This window comes from Bactrocera neohumeralis, chromosome 2, assembly GCF_024586455.1.
Source record: "Bactrocera neohumeralis isolate Rockhampton chromosome 2, APGP_CSIRO_Bneo_wtdbg2-racon-allhic-juicebox.fasta_v2, whole genome shotgun sequence".
NCBI classification, from domain to species: Eukaryota; Metazoa; Arthropoda; class Insecta; order Diptera; family Tephritidae; genus Bactrocera; species Bactrocera neohumeralis.
Window position 1 is genome coordinate 23,187,587 of NC_065919.1, and position 21,975 is coordinate 23,209,561.

General features: G+C 37.9%; 1 protein-coding gene across 1 annotated transcript in view; it reads left to right on the forward strand.

Moving 5' to 3' along the window:
- The window catches only part of LOC126768107 (acetylcholine receptor subunit alpha-like 1), a 294,729-nt gene that overhangs the window by 248,597 nt on the left and 24,157 nt on the right, over nucleotides 1–21,975 (forward strand). Inside the window, exon 5 of the mRNA XM_050486001.1 lies at nucleotides 9,297–9,477. Coding sequence (XP_050341958.1) covers nucleotides 9,297–9,477 — 181 coding nt within the window. The remainder of the gene's footprint in view (nucleotides 1–9,296; nucleotides 9,478–21,975) is intronic.

Consider the following 21,975-nt stretch of genomic DNA (forward strand, 5'->3'; position numbering starts at 1 on the left):
AGCATGTTCGCTTTGTATGTGTGTTTGTAAATGCAAGCTAACATGCATGTATGTGGTAACGGCGTTCGTAAATGCCATTTTGGGTGGAATTTGTTTTTCGTTTTAACATCTCGTTGGCGCATATTTATTCAGCAATGAACATTTGTTTAGCTGCGTGCCGATTTGCATGCCATTTGAGTGTGTTTGTGTGTGTATGTAGTGCGCTCGCATATTATATGGACTTGCGAGAAAAACATTTCATTTTCGAAGTAGTTGATTTTTTTTTTAATGTTCTTAAAGTTATGAAAAAGTTTGTAAAGAACAAAGTTGCTCTCATCTCCAATATATAACATTTTTTATTAAGTTTTTAATTTATGAATGGAACTAAAAATGTAAAATTTAAGTTAAAACACAACTGATGATATTTGCTTTTCGGATCTACTCAAAATTATCTTTATAAATAAACAAACGTAAAGTTAGTTTCGCCACCTTTTAACTCTTGAGAGATTGGAAGAATTTTGCTGTTCGCTGGGTGATTGAATTCATAGCAGAATTACTATCAATATCCGAAGGGGAATCTTCAGAAGATACTGCTAAAGGGAAACTGGTCATATAGTCTGCCAGAGTACATCTCTGAGCTCAATAAAAGACTAGCTCCACCTAGACTAGACCTGAGTTCCCGGCCACAGACGAGTTGGCAAATGCAGAAGCATTCCTTAACGATCCCAAGGCGGAGCTAATACCAAGCCCGCTCAACAAGTTGCAAATAACAGATGTAAAAACATAACAAAATGTATTATAACTACACAATTATGGCCAGCATATGACAAGAAAAGAGCTAACGACTTATTAAATAGGTCTAGGAAAAGTATCTACAGAGTAACAGCTACCATAACAAGGCACTGGCTATTTGGAGAACATACGTCCAAAATGGGTAGGCCTTACAACAACATCTGCCAAGGCTGCGGAGTAGCAGGAAACAAGGAAACAATTTTCCGTTTTCTTTGAACTTGAAGTTTCACTGAACACTTGGAATCCATCAAGCACCAAACCTTGAATGGATTTCTACTAAAAGCATATCGGGCATACGTCGCTGTATCGGAACCGACGCAGCACTAAGCTGGGCGATAAATGCCTTTTCACATCTTACACCCAGGGTTATTCATGTGGTCGTATGCTTATCCGCTGCCTTTCTTTCATTCTGAGTTCTTTAAACACTATTGCTGCCCTCTCTTTCATTTTAGCCCACAACAGCTCAAATCGCAGCATGTGACTCACTATGTTATCGGGCGACATCCTTTCGTTTGTTAGTTCCACTATGGTGGTTCTCTCCACTACATACCACGAGCAGCAGAAAAATATGTACTCTGCGTTTTCTGCGTCATTTTCGCAGAAGGAACATTGTGTTTCGCCATCCTGGCCAAATTTTGTGCAGGGATTCCCTGAAACCGCCATATCCCGATAAGAACTGCGTTAAGTCGAAGTCTGTCTCAACATGTTGTCTGTAAATCCAGGCCGATACATTCTTACTTAGTCTATATGTTCATCTTCTTTTATCTGCCGCATCCCATTACTTTTTCCAGTCATCGAGGCCTGTCTTTCTCCACTTTTTTCGCTCATCGGCTGTTGGGCGCCTACTCATGGCTTTTGTTTTACAGTAAACTCTACTTAACTCAGGTGGCATAAGGCCAGAATAGATAGCAATCGCTTCGTACGACCCCGTTCTAAACGCTCAAGCAACTCTAAGGTCGCATAACCTGGACACACCTTCTGCCTTATTGGCACTTGGTTTTTGACGCAGGGTTGTCCCCATATCGAAACTGCGTACATAAACATTGACTGGCTAACTCTACTAGCAGAGCTCTCCTACTTAGGCATGGACCATAATGGTTTGCCTTAGAGACCTTACCATAGGCTTTTTCAATGTGCCGTAACAAAATTCCATACCGCCCGTATCCAATACCTACCCCGGGTCCAAAAAAACTTAATAAGTTTTATCCAGATAAATCCATTTCTTATTTTATCGCTTAGCCGGGAAAACAAACAGAAGGTCAAACAGACTTCCAAGTGTTTTCTCATCGTTCATGTTTTTGCAGGTAAAATAGCACATGAATAATTTTAGGCTTATAGAGCGTATCCGCTTCTCAACTGCTAACAGATCCCAAGTGCCTACCACCTGTTGCGAATAGTTATTCTGAACTTGATCTCCACGCTTGGATTTTTGGTGGAATTTATGCTGGTTCAGCGGTATATAAAGTCTTTAACTTTTACAAATTTAGAGCTGGTGGCAGTGAGGCAAGGAATCTTTGTGTCTGGCCTCCAGGTAATTTGCCTTGTGCTCGGTTCCCACAAGACCAACCTCATTCGCTTAGTGGAAAAGGCTGCACTGACGGCTTTGTTGAACCCCTTTGATCTTAATACCATCAACGTTTCCCAGTAGCATTCCATTTTAGAGTAGACATTGCCATTGCAGCTGATATTGGCGACACGTTTGTTTTTCCAGTATAATATTGAAGAACACGCTCGAGATAGAATAGCCCTGTCTTATACTTCGTCTGTTATCGAAAGGCTCGGAGAGGTCCTTCTCGATTTTGATTGAACTGATTGATGGTTATGCTTACATACAGGCAACTGCAGGCTCAGGAAGCACCTGTTCAACATGGACATAGTCTATGAGCAAACTGCCGGTTCTGCGACTTAGAACAGGAAAATCCAAAAAAAATGATTATGGATTGTCCACCAATTTGCAGAAGCAGACTCAAGGCCTTAGGCCCAGTCATTATCCTGGACCTTTGTGACCATATGTGATATCCCTCCCCTATATCACATATAGACAATAGGTTGCAGTGCAAGGCCCCAATTTTCCTATATATTGTTATGCTTAACTCCAATCTGCATAACCGTATGAGGCTCGCGTTGATACAAAATTTAGATATAGCATCGAAAAGGCAATTTCTATCAGTGATGTCGAAAACAGTTTTGAAATCGACAAAAAGGTCATGGGTGTCGATCTTGATTTGACGTATTGAGAAAATCTGGTCGGCGGTGGTTTTTCCAGTTCTAAAGTCACACTAATTAGATTCAATCAGTTTACGTACAATAAGTTTAAGTCTTCCAATACTGTCGAAAGGAGCTTGTAAGCAATTTCCGCGATAATTAGTGCATACTGCAAGATCTCCCTTCTTTTGGTTTGGGCAGAATCTCATATTTCAATCATTGGGCATGTATTTCGGGTATCTCTTATCAGGTGTCTGTTCCTGTCTTTATAAAAGCCGACCCAGGATTAAAACGATTTGTTTACTGCCTTAACTTCTAATCCACGTTTGGTCCGAACTACTGCTAGCCAGAGGTTCAACCGGAATTTAGATTATGTCGTCATTTTGGTCATATATTTATAGTATATGAATCTACATATATCTATCAAGATTAGTTTTAGATATTACAAACAATAATTGGGTGAATACAACTATTATTTTCTGTGCAACATGTTGTTATTGTACACAATAATGTCATGACTTGGTTTGGAAGGAGTAGTCTCCACTTGACCTTTAAGATATATTAGAAAAGCAGAGTACTTCGCCACTGCCCATGAATGAATACCTAACAATAAATCATTTCACAAGAAAAGTAGTCTTTTGGCAAAGAAATAATAATTTTCGACGAAAAAATTAAGCTGTATCCGACCAGCAACTACATATGAGGTAAACAAGGAAGAAATAATTTAGTTTTTCAGCAGCTGAATGTGCTAATATTAAAAAAAAAAAATTTCAAAACCGGGAACTACGCTATAATACGCACATTAATTAATTAAAGCAACCGTATTTGTGTATACCATACATATAAATAATTTACGTACTATATCTATATAGACTTCAATTCCCCAAACCGACCGCATTTCGCGAAAACACATATCTTTGTACATTTTTTCAAAAAAATATTATACCACCAAATACAAGACCTACAAACGCTTAATTCGTTTCGTCTGACAGTTAAAGTTGGCCGCTTTTCACGAGCGATAAGTGAAAAAAGAAAACGGCATTGCCGCCAAACGACGTCACGTACACAGAAATATACAGGAAAAAGCACTTTGTCGCATAAAAGGCTGAGCGGGCTGTGAGATCGTCTGGGGGGTTTAAGCAATTATGCTCCAAGGCACATAAAGCTAAAACACATCGCAACCCTTAAATACATGAACATATGTATTTGTATGTGCATATATTACAGCCACGCTCATCTATATACTACATATGTATGCATCTAGCAAGTAAGCATGTAAATCTGCTCAGCCACCATAATACTACCGATTTTGACGCGTCACAAAGTAAGGCAGCACTTAAAAGCTCGAAAACCAAAGAAGCACACATTTACACTTCGCTATGTGCACACACACGCTCACTTGCAGACGCGCTTTCATTCATTTGCACCCTTCAATTTCTACTCGCAGGCAGCCTTTACTTTACTTCGGTTTGCTTCAGTATTTCCGAGCTTAGGTTGCTCATTACTTACTACTTAGTTGGTTGGTTAGTGGCGGAAAGTTTGATGTGCGGACTTATGGTATATAAATATGTGTATATAAATACCCAGTAGGAAAAACTTAAATGATAACGAGTTTTTCTATAAGGACCCTGCAAAAGTAGACCAATAGGGACAGCAAACGACGGCGTATTTTCTCCCGCCCCTTTAAAATTTCTCTCCAGTAAGTCTTGCCATTTCATAGTGGAAAGATATATGATCCAACAACGAGTCGAAGTTATTAAAATTTACTACCGAAATTCGGAGTCAGGGGCCTCAACTTTAAGATCGCTACGTTCAATTCATGGTCGTCATAATCGACCTGTCAGATCAACAAAGTGGACAAATTTAAATCCATAGTCACAGTACAAAATGTTTCGGTGCCAGTGAGACAAAGAAGTGGCCGAATTGTCGAAAATATTGCTGCCGCTAGCGCATCAATTGAGGAAGACCCAAATCAGTCCCTCACACGTCGTACTCAAGCGTTGGGGATCTCTGTGACGCCGTTGTGACGAAGTAGGCGAAAATATCTTAGCCTACATCCTTTCAAGATCAAATTAAGGTTTGGTGCGGCTTACGGGCCAACGGCGTCATTGGGCCGTACTTCTTCTGTGATGATCAAGACCGGCATAAGACTGTGTATGGAAGTCACCACCGCTCAATGATAACCGGGTATTTTTGCCCCGAATCGAATGATATGGACATGGATATTGCCCAACAGGACGGCGCCAAAAGCCACACAGCGAATGTCACAATCGATTTATTGAAAACCAAGTTTCGCTTTCAGACTTGACCTGATAGTAGAGGAAAATAGTTAATTATTCTTCGTAATAAAGGCCAAGATAAAACGGAACTTCTAGAAGCTATAAAGGGATCTGTTGACGCTCATTTAATCTACAAAAATAGTTCCGATACAACACATGCACTTGGAAATATCTCTCTCTCTCTCTCTCTCTCTATCTCTATCCCCTCTCTCTCTCTATTTCTCAATCTCTTTCTGTCATTCTTTCTCTATCAGTCTTTTTCTTCGCTTCTTCTTTGCAAAAGTCATCAATTCCTACAGGGTATACATGTGTGTGATGCTACCCAAACGCATACCCTCTTTGTTCGCGCATTGAATGTCGTCTGCTACTTACTGTCTGCGATATCATAATGCCGCCTCTTCTCTTGCTCCACATCTATCTCACGGTTGCCCACTCTGTGCTCCCCTTACTGTTTGCCATTTCTATTCGCGCTTAATTCCACCAATTAATTTTCATGATGATCCGAGAAATTAAAATCACTCAAATTGTGGCGAAGCGTATAACGAAATAAGTGTGTTTGTTTGGCTATCTCCAACTCTTGCGAGAGTCTAGGTACGGTTAACTGGTTAGGCGTGTGATTATTGCTGACACCAAACTCATTGCTGGAGCTTAGAAGCCCCACACGCCATTTATGACTTGCAGCCAGCAGTGCCACACCTCCGCCTAGGCAGCGAAATCACATGAAGCAAAGCTTTTGGAGCTTGTGCTGTCTGCTAAGTAGGTCGTAGTCGCTCTTTTATCAGCTGCAATGTGCCACTTAGTGATTGGTGTCAAATGCGTGTTGAGAGGACGTGCGACACATCGTGCTGGGTTTGTCTTGCCACAGAGCGGCGCAGCGAAATGCGTCCTGGGATCACGTCACTCGTGCAGCCGACAAAGTATCAAGTGCGTGTCTGGTGCGCGGCACGAGTAGCGTGGTGAACTTCTGCTATTGCAACTGAAAGTGTTATGCTTTTATATGTCAGTGAAGCGAATATTATATCAATGTATGTATGTTGAAATATCTCTAATGTCATAATGTGATTGCTGATGATGAGCTCTTGCGTTGTATAATTTTGATAAATTGACATAAGTCAATATGTCACATATGTTCTCATATATGTATATCACACTGAGCCTATATTTAGTAATGAATAAAGATTGGGTCAAACTAAGCCTCAGAAACCACCTTATATAAAACTCTCTGAAGCAGTCTGTTAATTTTAATCTGACTGGCCATCAATTTTAAAACTTTAGTCTCTGCAATTGTTCCCATGTTACAGGGTCCGGCACAAGTGTAACCAATTAACAAAGCCATAAATTAGGTCTGGAAAACTTTTTTTATTTATTTTAAAGTACAAAATGTGTGAAAATAATCATAAATTCAGAAACAATTCATTTTTGCTCGATATGACCACTTTTTGCCTTAACTATGGCCTTGCGACGGTCAAAAAACGAATCTCAAGCTGCCCGAATGTGACTTGCCGGTATTTTGGCTCACTTACGGACAATGGCTTTCCTTGTTAACCTTGCTCTCCATTTTGTGGTCGTAATGAAGTTCGGAACGTTGTTTTTCAGCCATTCTTGGTTCACTCGCGCTTTGTGAAACGGTGAGTCTTGTCTGTTGAAATGTCCATTCAAAAATCTTTTACAATTTGACGCCAGGCTCGATGAAAACAATTGGAGAGCGCCCATCTGAGGTGACAGCGGCCCAAACCATTATTTGTGGCGGGTGCTGGCTCCTTGTGCCAACCGATGACTTAGATTCTCACATGAACGGTCTTGAGAGTTTACGAATTGCTTAATTGGAATTTCGGAATTTGACCGCTTTCGGCCAAGCGAAGCAACTCGCTTTCGCCAAGTCTTACTTGTTGCTGCTAGATCATGCAAACTTGATAAGTCTCACCTTGAGCTCATTTTTCAATATACTTTTCAGTTCTTTAGCCATTTGATTGGCACTTTGTCGAGGATTTTGCTCGCTTCTTCACTTTCCGAACCATCTCACGTGACGTTGCAGTCTTTTGATGACTACTTCCATGGGCGTTTTGCGATGCTACCAAAATCATTGTAACAAGTGATGGTGCGATAAAGAAAAACTTTATTCACATTCAGGTGTTTGAGCTCACGAACAATGGCTGGCTGTGATTTTCCAGGTGAAATATAAAGCAATCACACTATTACGTTTTAATTCCATCCCTGATCACTTTTTTTGCGTTCACTTTTGGCAGAACGCTTTTGTACACTTGTGAACAATACTCCAAACTGTCATTCAGCAAATTTATAAACAGCTGATTCCAGTGCGACAGCTGCGCGAACGGTCTGAAGTTGGTTACACTTCGAGTGCCGGACCCTGTAAATAGCAACGGTTCCATAATTTTCTTCAAAGCCCTTTTTACAATTTACATAGTGATTCAAACACATAGTTTGCAAGAAAAATCCGGAAAATATTTAGCCATGATAAGTGTAACGATATAATCTAAGCTCAATATACTTGACCTAGCAGTGTTCCAACTTCCTAAACCTATCTGAAAAGTATATTTTCTGGAGGTTTTCAAAGTAGAGCTTTATAAAAGCGAATCAAAATTTTTTTCTCGAAGTGACTTTTTCAAGTTTTGAAAGAAAAGGAAATCCTGCGGGACCAAATCTGGAGTACACAGAGAGTATGACAGTAAGCTGTAGCCTAATTTGAACCGTTTTTTGCATCGCGATGAGGAAATTTTGAACTTTTTCATTGCCATGGTGAAGCTCCTTATTTTAATTGCTAAATATGGGGAACCTGATGTTCTATGTAAAATCAGCCCAATCATGAATCACATTTTGTGAAATCCGAGAAAACGGTCTCTATCACCTTTCGACCATTAGAACAGTTTTTATATTCTCCAGAGCAAGTTCGCCGTGTTAAAGTTTCGGCTGTTCCTAGGTCTCTGGTATCTGCCAGTGAATACGTGTATCGTCGAACGACACGAATTATAGTAGCAACGGACTGCACTTAAACAACATCGCTCATGGTCTCACAGTTGCATTTGGAAGCCATTTTTTTACACCTGGATATGGCTTATCAAAAACTAACGTATGATCACGACGAAACTCTTTAAACTAATTTTGTCAAAGGTCGCAGTCATCGAAGGGAAAAAGTCACAGTATTCTCTGTCACAACACCTTTTGATACTACTGTGTGATTTCTATTCTAAACACAGGAATGGAACAACCGACCGATTTCCGATCATTTTCCATCACCCCAATCACACCAGATCACAATAAACTCTATTTTCAGCTGTTGAGTCTGTACACATTTTTTTCTAAATACCGTTTTCTTTTTGCTCATGCTTGACAGTATGGAACATATTTGCTTCATGAGAATAAAGTTTTATAAAATGTCAAGTTTATAACTGTCAATCAGAGAATATGAACTCTTCACTTTTTCAACCGAATGTATTTTTTTTTACAAATGTATGACTTGAGCTTGTCAATGGCCTTAGCACTTGGCGTAAACTTTGTTTGTTTTGATTGGGTCAGTCTAGCCGCCCCTTCACTCCTTTTGGGCATTCCGTGATACTTCATTGTTCTCGAATGGGTTTTCGGTTACTTAGAACGAAAAGTTTTATAAACGAAATTATTGACTCACTGTTGAGGACATGACATATTTAATACCACTGGATTACTCCTAACTGTACAGACATATACAGTTTATATAGTTACATTGCATAAATTATGTAATTACCGTTGAAAATAGTGCTCGAAACATCTTTTAAGAATGAACTAGCCAACTATTTACTAGATACTATCTCCGAGGCCTGCACATATAATATATATATTTGGATATTTCACAAAAATATAAAAAAAGTAGTTATTACTATTTTTTACTTTTATTTTGCGTTTATTTATTTATACGTATGTATTTAGTCAACGCAATTATTAAAATACAAATTCACATGCTTTTCAATAATGAATTTAACATCAAGTTATATTAACGCTTACAGGCACATAAGTTAATTGTCATTAAATTCACTCTTCTCTTTGCAGCGCTGACGGCAATTACGAAGTGACAATAATGACAAAAGCAATTTTACATCACACCGGCAAAGTGGTGTGGAAGCCGCCCGCCATTTACAAATCGTTTTGCGAAATCGATGTCGAATATTTTCCATTCGATGAGCAGACGTGTTTCATGAAATTCGGCTCATGGACATACGATGGTTATATGGTGAGTTCAATTAGAAAAAAATATATGAATGTTGGAACCAAATGAATAGTTGCACGTAAATGAAATGTTTGAAATATTTACAGGTTTTAAGAGGGATGTATGTTTTCAAATTTAAATGCATATTTTTATTAAATAATAATTGTTCTAATTCTTTCGAAAGCAGTACTTGTAAAAAGCGATATTCTTCTTTTGAAATATTGCCATATTTATATCTACAAACAAAACCTTGAATCTTGAAAACACTTAACTGAATGTTCCTCTATAATATTTGATAAAGGTTTTTGACAAACAGAAAATCCTTAATAAAGCAGAATACCGTGGATGCGGAAGCAATTCAGAGCCCAATTCAAGAATTTTAGCCAACGCGTTCACTGACTTGTGACACGGTGCATTGCTTTGGTTAAAAAGCTCTTTCTTTTTTCTTCAAATGCGACTGTTTTTCGGCTGTATAATAGTCGCTGTTGATAGTTATTCGATTTTCAAGGCATAAGAAACCAAATATTATAAATTATTTCATCTGCATCCCAAATTCCAGACGCCATTGCCATGCCAGCCAACTGTTGCATTTTTCCACGCTTTTGAGCGTGAGCAGTTCACTCTGTTGACTCTCGTTTGGACTTCGGAGTGAAATGATAAGGCCACGTTTTATCTATGACAATATGTCGATGCAAAACTTGGGTTTATTACGTTTAAACATGTCCAGACATTGCTCCGAATCATCACCCACTTTCCATAGAGCTTTCTCATATCCAAATATTGGTAAACGATATGATATACAAATTCAGTTTATATCTGTAAGTGCTTTCTATCTCGCACAACTGCACTTTGCGGTCATCCAAAATTATTTTCTGGACTTTCTTTACATTTTTATCGGTAACAACCTCTTTGGGGAGTCCACTCCAAACGAGGTTGCAGACAAGACGACTCTCTTTCGTGCGACTTCTTCAATCTGCTCTTGGAAAAAGTAATTCGAGGTGCAAAACTAAATAGGGAAGGTACCATCTTCTATAAGTCTGTACAACTGCTGGCGTACGCTGATGATATTGATATCATTGGTCTCATCAACCGCGCCGTTGGTTCTGCTTTCTCCAAAATGGATAAGGAAGCGAAGCTAATCGATCTGGTAGTGAACGAAGGCAAGACGAAATATCTGCTGTCATCAAACAAGCAGTCGTTGCACTCACGACTTGACTGACAGACCTAACTTCGAAGTCGTTGAAAGCTTCGTCTATCTTGGAAACAATATTAACAGCAAAGACAACGTCAGCCTCGAAATCTAACGCAGAATAACTCTTGCCAACAGGTGCTACTTCAGACCTAGTACTTCAGTAGACAACTGAGAAGCAAAGTCCTCTCTTGACGAACAAAAACCAAACTCTATAAGTCCCATATCATTCTCATCCTGTTATATGGTGTAGAGGCACGGACGATAATACAATCTGATGAATCGACGTTACGAGTTTTCGAGAGAAAGGTTCTGCTGGGTATTTATGGCCCATTGCGCATTGGCCATGACGAGTTACGCATTCAATGAACGCTGATCTGTATGAGATATACGACGACATTGGCATAGTTCAACGAATTAAAAGACAGCGGCTAAACTCCGCCCGATTGGACGAAAACACAGAGGAAGAGGAAGACTTCGCTTGGAATCTTCAATTGGCGTCACATTGCAGAAAGAAGAAACGGCTGGATCGCTGTTGTTAACTCGGCTATAACCTCGTAAGCGCTGCTTACGCCAGTAAAGAAAAAGAAGACTTGGCCTAGAAGTCGTCATCAAACCATACTATTGTTTCAACTGTTTTTTCCTTCAAAAAGCAATATTTTAACAACATGCGATATTCTTTTTTAACCATTTTGTTACAATAACAAAATATGCCTCACTCAAAATGTTATACTTCTTAAATTGAAGGTTAAGGTCAATTACAAGTCATATGGATTTAATTGTAGTAGCGCCTTCTATGGCAGACCTGGGACTTTTCCTTAAACTGTTATAAACTTCTTGACTACGACACAACCAATTTTTCCCAATGGTTTCGGACAGGCCAGACTGTCTCATTTTATATATTATCGAATCCACCAATTGAACCTCTTACTCTGAATTGTTTTATGAAGGTATAAATTTTACTCCCTGAATGAAATAAACCTGTTTTAAATTCTTTTTTAGTTTTCTGTTCTACGAACTTTCATCAGTAAAAGTTAAATTATTTTTTTAGTTTTGTGTTCTACGAACTTACATCTGTAAAAAAATTACGGAAATTGTTATGAAGAAAATCTATAAAATAATTTCGCCAAGTATCTACCGGGAGTCATGAGAGAAATTGAAGTGCAGATGTTGTGCATATATAGTTCGATTCTCTTACATAGCAAGACCATAGTTTGACCTAGGAATATAATAAGTTGAAATTTTTACTTTAATGGAAACCACTTTTGCAGTCCCTAATTTGGCCAAAATTGCACTATTTGACAAGCTTATGAAACCAATAAACTAGCTTTTGCGGCCTGTCACCATAGAATTACTAGTTAACACTGTTAGCCAGAATTTTTTCCCCTCAAGCGCCTGCAAGTTTGACAATTTGACAATTCTATACACACTTCTGAGCATCAGTGTTAACACGTGTTTGTGCGTGCAGCAGACACAGCTGCATTATATGCTATGTACTGTTACAATGACAGTTTGAGAAATATCCAACTGTCAAAAAGTGAGCAAGCATCACATTCATGTAAAATGGCAGCACACAAAAGCAAATAAAGTCAAGCTATTGCGTATAGTTGTGGGAGTGAGGAGGGAGCGGTAGCGAGTGACGAAGACAATTGAATCAGGGACAAGGGACATTTGTGCGAGAGAATGCAATAAGACAAATGTCAATGATGTCAGACAGGGTGAATTTAAAGAGGGGCGTAAAATGATAAAGTGAAATGAAATGAGATGAAATGAAGTGAAAAAGTCATAGGCCACGCAAGAGCGTACTAGTGTGTGTTGAAAAATGATAACAAAGAAAGAAAGTGAAAAAACACAAAATATTACAACAAAAGAAATGAAGCGGAGAAATAATGTGAGTGATTTGAAATGAGTTTTTATGAAAGCGTCGGGTGCGAGGTGCTATGTAACATGAGAGGCAGACCGCAACTGTTGCACAGCTGAAAATGATGCTTACAATTGCCTAGCCCGTAAAAAGTATGGAGTGGTCAGCGCACAAAATAAATAATGCTACAATAAAAAAGTAACAGAAAATCTACGAGATAAAAAGTGAGGCCAAGTGAACTTCAAACAAAGGTTTCAAGGAAAAAAATATTTTTTATTTACAGTTTTATATGTTAACAGTAACAGTTCTTTATTAACTTATTTCAATTGTGTTGTAATTGTTGCTTCTTGATAGACATGCGTCCCAAATGATTGATTGCGCTTTTTTGTTTCTTTTAACAATGGTGTAGAACATTGCTTTAATAACGGGTTATAAAATAGTACTTCCTTCCTGAAAATACAATTACCCTTACTCACCTGAAATTATTGTGTCAGGTAGCTGAAAAACTTTGCCTCACATCAAAGTATTTATATAATTTTTAGCACCACAGTTGTCATTTGATCATTCTATAAAAATAGATATGACCGAGGCGGTCTTTTTTATAACTTGAAATTCTGTCTAGAGTACATAACTAACATCCAGGAATATTGAAAAGTCAAAAAAGTATTTTCGTATTTCTAATCAAATTTCAACTTATTTTTTTATATTTATAATGAGCTTTAATGAACCAAATATGTACCATTTTGGTCGACCACTTTTTGCCATTTTTCCGCTAGAGACATTATTCCATCAGTGTAAAACTTTTCTGGTTTCTCGGCGAAAAACTGCGACAAGTAATTTTCACAGGCTTCTCTTGCAGCCAACTTTACTTCATTAAGGGAGTTCTGCATTGACCGAAAGAAATGGTAGGTCAAGGCTATATGGTGGATGCATCAAAATTTCCCGGCCAAGCTCTTCCAGTTTTTGTCAAGTCATCAAAGATGTGTGTGGTCTAGCGTTATCAAACATCGACCTTCTTTTTGTAGCCAACTTCTTTTAAATGGTTCAAAATTGTTTGATGATGAATGTTAAATTCGTTAGCGATGCCATGGCTGCTTATGTGATGGTCATGGTCAATCTTTTCCATTATTTCCATATTTTCCATTATTTTTTACATCGAAATTTCTAGAACGGAACAACAAACTATAGTTGTGCTACACGAACTGATATGGTCAGCTGCCAAAGTTATGGCGTTCAGTCTTTGGTATGGGTCTGAAATGCTTTAAAAGACAAAATGCGTATCTGGCGCTGTTGACACTTCTCCTGTTCCAAGACCACATAAGCTCGCTGGAAAACTTTTAATGCTTTCTAGTCTTCTCAACGATTTACGATTTATATTCTCGACGATAATCAAAATTAACTCGAGTAAAGCAGGTGTGCTGAACAATTTTTTCGCACTATTGCCTTATACTAGAATCCTCGCCTAATTTTATGAAGATATATCGTCGTATGGTAGCTACATGCTAGGGTGACTCAAAATTTCAGACGATGTCTCGAAAACTGAGGCAATAATTTGCATATCTAGCCAGACAGAAAGACCTTCAGACGAAGAGACAGACGTTATTGGCTATTTACTCAACTCGTCACACTGATCATTTATGTAGACACTTCAACGGTTTTCTAACGTTTCTTTTTAGGTCTTACAAGCATCGTGGCAAACTTAATATACCCTGTTCTTCTTCTTCCGTATTGGCGTAGGCATCGCTTACGCCGTTATAGCCAACTTTTCAACAGCGCGCCAGTTGTTCTTCTTTTTCACGGTTCGGCACGATTTCGAGATACCAAGTGGAGCCAAGTGCTTCCCCACCTGGTCTCTCTAACGAAGAGAAGGTCTTCGTCATACTCTGATTACCCGGCGGGTAGTACAACGAATACTGTCAGAGCTGGAGTGTTTCCATCCATTCGGACGACATTACCTAGCCAGCGTAACCGCTATCTATGAACTATGCCAATGTCGTCACAAATCTCATTGTTCCATCGGTGAGGTGCCATTGCGCCAAGCACCATGAATCTTCAGCAGAACTTTTCTCTTGAAAACTCGTAACGTCGACTCGTCAGATGTTGTCATTGTTCATGCCTCTACACCATATAGCAGGTCGGAGATGGTGAGTAACGTGTAGAGTTTTGTCTTTGTTCGTGGAGAGAGGACTTTACTTCTCAGTTGCCCACGAAGTCCATAGTAGCATGTGTTGGCATATAGTGAGTCTCCTCGTCTGAAACCTCGCTTTTCTCAACGTCAGCTTACACAGCCGTATTAACTTTGAGGGAATACCAAGTTCAGACATAGTAGCATAGAGACAGCGCCTTTTCGATCTGCCAAAGGCAGCTTTGAAATTGACGAAGAGGTCGTTGATGTCGATTCTCTTTTCACGGGTCTTTTCTTCTTTTTAGGAGGGGTGTTTTTTACGTGACGGGTCTCAAACCCAGCGCACATCCCTTGGGAGCTTTAGCTTGCCTTCAAATGGTTGTTTTTTTGGTCTTAGAACGGAAATCGTGAACTCCTTGAGCTTATTTTGAGACTTTTTAAACATATGTTGGTTACTTGAAAAGCCATGTTCTACAACTCTGACCTGAAACTCTAGTCTAATGGACTCAAGTCTATTCTTTCCGACAGTCAATCATCTACATTCATGAAACCATGAATATTGCATTCAAACTGAATGATTTGCCTCTTTACTAAAGATAAGATTTTTTCCATCTGTAAAAAGAATAATTTTATGGCTATCGACCGACTGTTGAACATAAATTGATTCACGGGCATTGCCAGAAGACGACCAGTTGACCGGCGGTAGACTTTAAAGAGGAGATTATCTCGAGAAAGTGATGACATTGATATTCTCGATATATCAATTTCCCTTAGTATAAAAGTCTATTTGCGAAAAGTTTCTATTACTGAATTGTTTATATAACGACCTAATCTCCTTCTGTAATCAACTATAGAGACGTTTGGGAAAAAACGATTAGTAATGCGGTAAACAAACATTCTCAAAATATAAAGTTCTGGGCTGCTTTGTAAATCTTGCAACAAAATTTATGGCATAACTAAGTAAAAACCAGATATATTTCTTAAAATAATAGTTCTAAGCTTCTACTTCTTATTCTTTTATCCTACTATGCGCAATTCAAAATTTATTAGTACAGTCTACATACATATATTCATATATACTAACATAGTATATTAAATTATATAATGGTATATATTTGAACATGTACAGTAATATGTCAACAAATAAATGGACTATTACACTTTCATCCGAAATGTTCAATCAAATAAATGTTACAATGAGCTCAGCGTAATCAATTTACTATTAAACTTGATTGGCAAGGCAATGCAATCGTCTCTTACAAATAACTCAACCAATTACCAGTAACACACACTCAAACATATATACATAGAATATATAGTATATATACTTGTATATGCGATATTCTCCCGAAGCAAAGTGAAATAAAAGAAGTCGCTTGAAACTGTCTTCCAAATAAGTTGAGAAAAATACTTGTAACAACAACAGCAACGACGGTAGTCATCAATAAAAACAAAGAACGAAAAAACTATTGACTGATGAGCGAAATTCACTTTTGCACAATTTTAAGCGAAAAGCAATAAGCTCGCAGGGAAAACGAAAAAAAGGACGGAACGAACTTGCGCTTTGACAAATTTTGATGGAAACCGGCAACTGGTAACTTACATGTATGTATGTGTTTGTGTGTATGTATGTGTTTATATGGATGTATATGTATATATATATATGAATTTGTTTGTATATATGTATGTATTTGTATGTATGTACGTTTAGTGCTTGTCTCCAAATAAATTTAAGCATTTTCTTGGAAGTTCGCTTATTTGTCCCACGATGAAAGTCCGCATTTAAAGAATATTTGTCAGTACCATTAGCTTTTCTTAGATTCACTGCTTTATTTTTTTGCTATTTCAAAATGTTTACATGCATTTGACAGCATAGGAAAGAAATGTCCTGGCTTTAACGTCATTATACATATTTTCCCTTTTGCTACGTAACAATGTAGCTATCATCAATGTCTTTCTCTGGGTGGCGGAAAGAAGTGCCTAACTGTAAAATGCTTTGCAACTTTTATAAAGCCCAGAAGAATTTGTTTTATTTTTTAAAGATCAATATAGGCTATACAGCATTTGTTGAGTATTTATACAGTACGCCATGGCGTATGAGCAACGCCGAATGTTTTAATTACTCGAATGCTCAAGTCAATTCATGTATAATTTTAACTACAAATAACTTTTAAAGCAGTGTTTGTATGGAAAAATTCTCCAAACGGTTTTTGTAAAGCAAATAATCTTGTATTAGAATATCGTTTTAGTTTCTACTGTAAAATATTAAAAAATTCCACATTATATATCTGGGAGAAGTAAGATGAATTAGGCTTAGCTCTTTTTGATTGGTTTATTATTTTTAAGACAAAAACCTAAAATCACAGAACTTAAAAATAACGGACGTCTTAGTATATATGTTTGCTGATAGTTCCGAATTCAAAGAGGTAATCAAACATAGGTACTTCAAACTGTAAAATACTCCAAAAGTATACTCAAAGTAGCTCAATTTAAATTGATTAAAAGGTAAACATTACAAAACCCTGAAAACACATGTTAAATTTCACTAATGGTTACAAGAATTTATCACATTTAAGTAATAGCTGATATAATGCTTAATTACCCAATTTTCTTACTGACATATGATGCACTAAAAGTTTTAATTTCTCGACAGCAACCAAATTTGGCCAACAAATTTTTTTCACAATCAATCTTAGACCTTAATCGTAACCACATGATAGCTAAGTTTTTACTACAGAATGTAATTTTAATAATATCTAGGTCTCAGAATCTAATTAAATTAACTAGGCTTGACTTTCAAAATACCGCCAATATAACGATTACTTTATTCAAACACTTCTGCTCCAATAACTTAGCAAACTTATTTGGTAATTTTTCCTCGCACCGAAACACGTATGTTTGTATGTATGCATTACATAGCCATTGACGGTAGTTAATGCTCCATTCAATCTATTTGATCCATTAACCACTCTACCAAACTGCGAGCATCCGAACCAAATACTAGCGCTTGTAATATTGGCCACCGCAGTGCCTCATAACCTTTGAAATGGTGGCTCAACACACGCATACAGAAGAAGATGCTTGATAAGGGCTAAGAAATTTCAATGATCCGTTAAATTTCATAAAATAATATTAAATTGTGTTCCATCAGTTTCTGCGATCACTATTACATCACTATCACATTGAATACTTCATGAAAAGTGGGGTCATCCCAACAAAAGTTATTTATACCCAACGATCGAAGCTGAAGCGAAAGGTTGGAGAATGAGTGTTTTGTCGGAGGCTTTGTATGAACATTCAGACTGCCAGAATATGTAGCAACAAATGACAGTTTTCAAGGTAACAGCAGATTTCCTTCTCCAAAGTGCGTCTTCTTTTGGAAAGGTATGTAATCTTTCCAAAAGCAGAGCTGCTATACCTGCTGCTTGCTGACAGTGAGCCATACCGAGGAGTTTTGGATATCATAACGAACAGGCATCTCTAGCTGTCCCAGTGGAATTATTCATGGCCTCCAGAGAATATTTACCTATTCCAACCTAACTCTCGACCCTTCCTATATCATATCATGACGCATACAGTCATCGGCAAAACTCATCAATATTCCCAGGAGACTCTTATAACTCGCGAATTCCGCGTTCGCCTAATATTGAACGGTGCTTTCTTTTCGAAAGTGTTATATGTGAAAACAACAACAAATATGTTGAGTTTAATGCGATAAAAGACAGTGCGCACTCTTAAAGAGGTGTAACCCCAGATTTTCTTTACTATTATAAATAGCTGAAATGGAAAAGTACTGGAATATGATACTTCAAATATTTTTTATTGGTTTAATGTAGTAAAGACAGCTGGTATAGTTTGTTCGATTCGCTGCTCTCTATTATTATCGATAAATATTATGGTTTCTAACAAAATCAGCTACAACTTGGATGTTATAACTGCCACAAACTAAAAGAGTAGCTGGAGGCAAGTGGCGAGAAGTGAGCAGTTCTGAACACGTCACAGAAACAGCTGTTTAAGGCCTTGACGGGGACTCCATATTTATGCCTAGTTTTTCTTTTTCTAAACTTATTCATGTTGGAGATGGTACGGAATTTTCTACACCTGCAAAATGCTGAAAATATAAATCAAGTAATACCGGATTTTGCAATAGGGATGATTTGGGTTTGATCCGTATAAAATGGTTCTCACATAAGAACTCAAGCCATTGGACCACCGTAAACATCGTAAATTTGCTGATTTTGCCTTGGAACAACAAGAAAACGATAACGATGTTTTTAAGAAAATCATCTTCTCCGATGAAGCTCACTTTCATCTGAATGATGCGGTATATAAATAAAACTGTTCATTCTGATCCACAAATTATTCATGAACAACCATTATATGCTAAATTGTCAGTTTGGTGTGGTTTTTAGTCGAGTGGAATAATCGGTTTGAACTTCTTTCGAAATGAAGCTGGTGAAACCGTTACTGTCCAATGGAGAGCGGTATAAATCGATAATAAACAACTTTTATAGCCGCAATTGAAATGAGTTGATTCTGAAAACATCTGGTTCAAACAAGACGGAGCTAAGAGCCACACAGCACGTGCAACCCCCGAATTATTGCGAGAAAAGTTTAGAAATTCGATTATTTCAAGAAATTGTGACTTTTCATGGCCTCCAAGAAGTTCTGATTTAGCAATATTAGACTACCTCGTGTGGGCATATTTGAAGCCATTGGTCCAAAGCAATAACCCAGACCTTCTTCAAGCTTTAAAAGTCAATATAGAAAGTGCTATTCCTGACATAAGACTTGAATTAGTGAAAAAAGTACTTGAAAATTGGATTCATCGAATACGTTCCTACAAAAGAAGTCAAGGAGGTCATTTGAATGATGTTATATTTAGAACTTAAGTGCATTGATTTTTCTTCTAAATAACCCATAATAACCATTTGATGTTCCTTAAAAATTTGTTTGATTTTTTTTTCTTAAAGAAATCTGATCATATTAGATTTAACAAAGAAGTTCCAAAAATAACATATAGAATGAAGATTGTAGGATTACAAGCAAAAGTTTTAACGCCTATCCGTTTATATTTGACATATCTAGAAAAGTCCATTCACATTTACACAAGCGCTTCATATCTTTGTATGCAACAGGCTCTAGCACGCCTTTTCCTTTAAGAATTCTTTGTGTACTTCGTTTTATTTCACTGCCACGAATCGCCATCAGGGGCATGACAAATGCTAACAGTCAAAAGATTATCGCCTTATCATATTTTTACAACACAGCAGGCGCACGACGTTGCCACCATCACTTGCTGTATAACCACACAAACACATACCTACCCAATTGTAAGTACACATGTGTTGCATGCAACGTTGCATGACAATGCAGTATTCGCTGCCACGAAGAATATCAACGAAATTGAAGCGCATGAGTTGCGGGCATAAAAAATTCCGGCTGTCAGTCACCAGTCAAGCCACACTTGTTGGTAGTCCTGAGAAATTACCAACATCTGAGTTATGGTTGCTATGGGAAAATAAACGAATAAACTTGGAGGTGTTGAACGAATAGAAGTAGGTGGGAGGTGTGAAATTTACGAGTGGAACGTTTCAAAACGGCTTGCAACAGATGGACGTAAAAGTAATATGCAAAAGAACAAAAAAAACTCGTGAAAAAACTATGTGATAACCAGCAGCAACACGGAAATCTGAATGCTTCTAAATGATGGAACAGTATCAACAATTTTGATGCGGTGAAAGAAACTGAGCTTTCTACATGTGTGATTTTATTTCCAGATGCCTTATATTTTTACTTGAGGGATGGATGATTATGGAAACGGCTTGCCATATTTTGAGTTGGTTGTCGTCGCTCCTCATAAATTCTAGTGGAGTCCCGGCACTTCCATGAAATTTGTACATGATTTAATTAGAGAGCTTCCTTACCAAATCCTGAGAAGTATACTACTTTTAAATACTTAAGTCGACCGTTATTAATTACCTTTTGCAAAAACATGAATTTTCCCTTATATTTTATATTGATTACGTCTTCAACTTCAACGCGACCATAGTTAAACTTTTTTGATCGGAAATTGTTCAATTTGTTTCAAAAATAATTGAATTTCAAAAACTGATCTACATTATTTTCTTTGCCTGTCATCTTCTCCATTCCACCTTCCACCTTAGAAATCTACTAGCTTCTTTATTAGAGTTTTAATTATGAAGGGGCGTAATGAAAGATCGTAGGTAGTCAAGTAAATTCCAGCCGACAGACCCACGTTCTGCAGCAATTGTCGCGGACTTTCTGTGTAGACAAGCGACTACACAAAATCCCAAATAATCCCACAAAAAATAGTGCAGCGATGTAAAATCACACGATCTTGGAGACCACGCCATAGGCCCACTAGACGACATAATGCGCTCACCAAAAGTTTCCTTCAATAAATTGATTGCATCGTTGGCTGTATGACACCTAGCGCCTTCTTGTTTGGAATTAAAGGTCGCCAACATCAACAAAGTTCAATTCAGTCACGAAAATGTCTTTCATCATGGCGCTTTAGCGTTTCCCATTGACTGTAACATTGTGGCCGGCAGCCTTTCTGAAGAAATGTAGACCAATGATTTCCTCTGCCCTTAGATCACAGCAAACAGTGACTTCTTTCGGAAGTAACGGCGCTCTTAGCATGTCTTGTGGATGATCATCACTCCAAATTCAGCAATATTGCTTATTAACTTCCCTATTGAAAAGTAAGTGATCTTACCGCTGAAGAAATTTTTCTTGTAAAAATCGAATAGGTCCATTTGGTCCATTTACCAAATGGCCGACGCACTTGATGGTCATTCAGCTTAAATTCTTGAAAGGGTTGAGTTCAGTAAGCCCGCAAACCAAGATCTTTCCCGAGAATCCTTCATAAAGTGGTTGGACATAGCTTCACTTGTTGCGCGCTATGATGGATAAACTCATTCGAGTCTTCTTCGATACTATGCTCCACAGCAGTAATAGCGTCTTCCGCGAGCTTCTCCCCTCTTTCGGCGGTTCACGTCTTCATCCTGTTGACAAGTTGAAATACTTGGAGCTTGTCCTTGATAGAAAGCTTTCATGGATGCGAAATATTGAGGAGAGGGCTAAGAAGGGATCGGTTGCCCTGTACTGAAGTAAGAAAAAATTGGAAAAGGTGGAGACTCTCACCAAATATGGTGTTCTAACTCTGCGTAACCGTAATTAAGCCAATAATCTTCTACGGTGTATTCGTCTAGTGGAGAGTGTTCGAAAACGCGATCGTTGCTAAAAAGTTTGAGCGTATGTAAGAAACGTCTCTCACCGGCACCTCTGATGCACCAACAAAAACACTTAATACCATTTTGA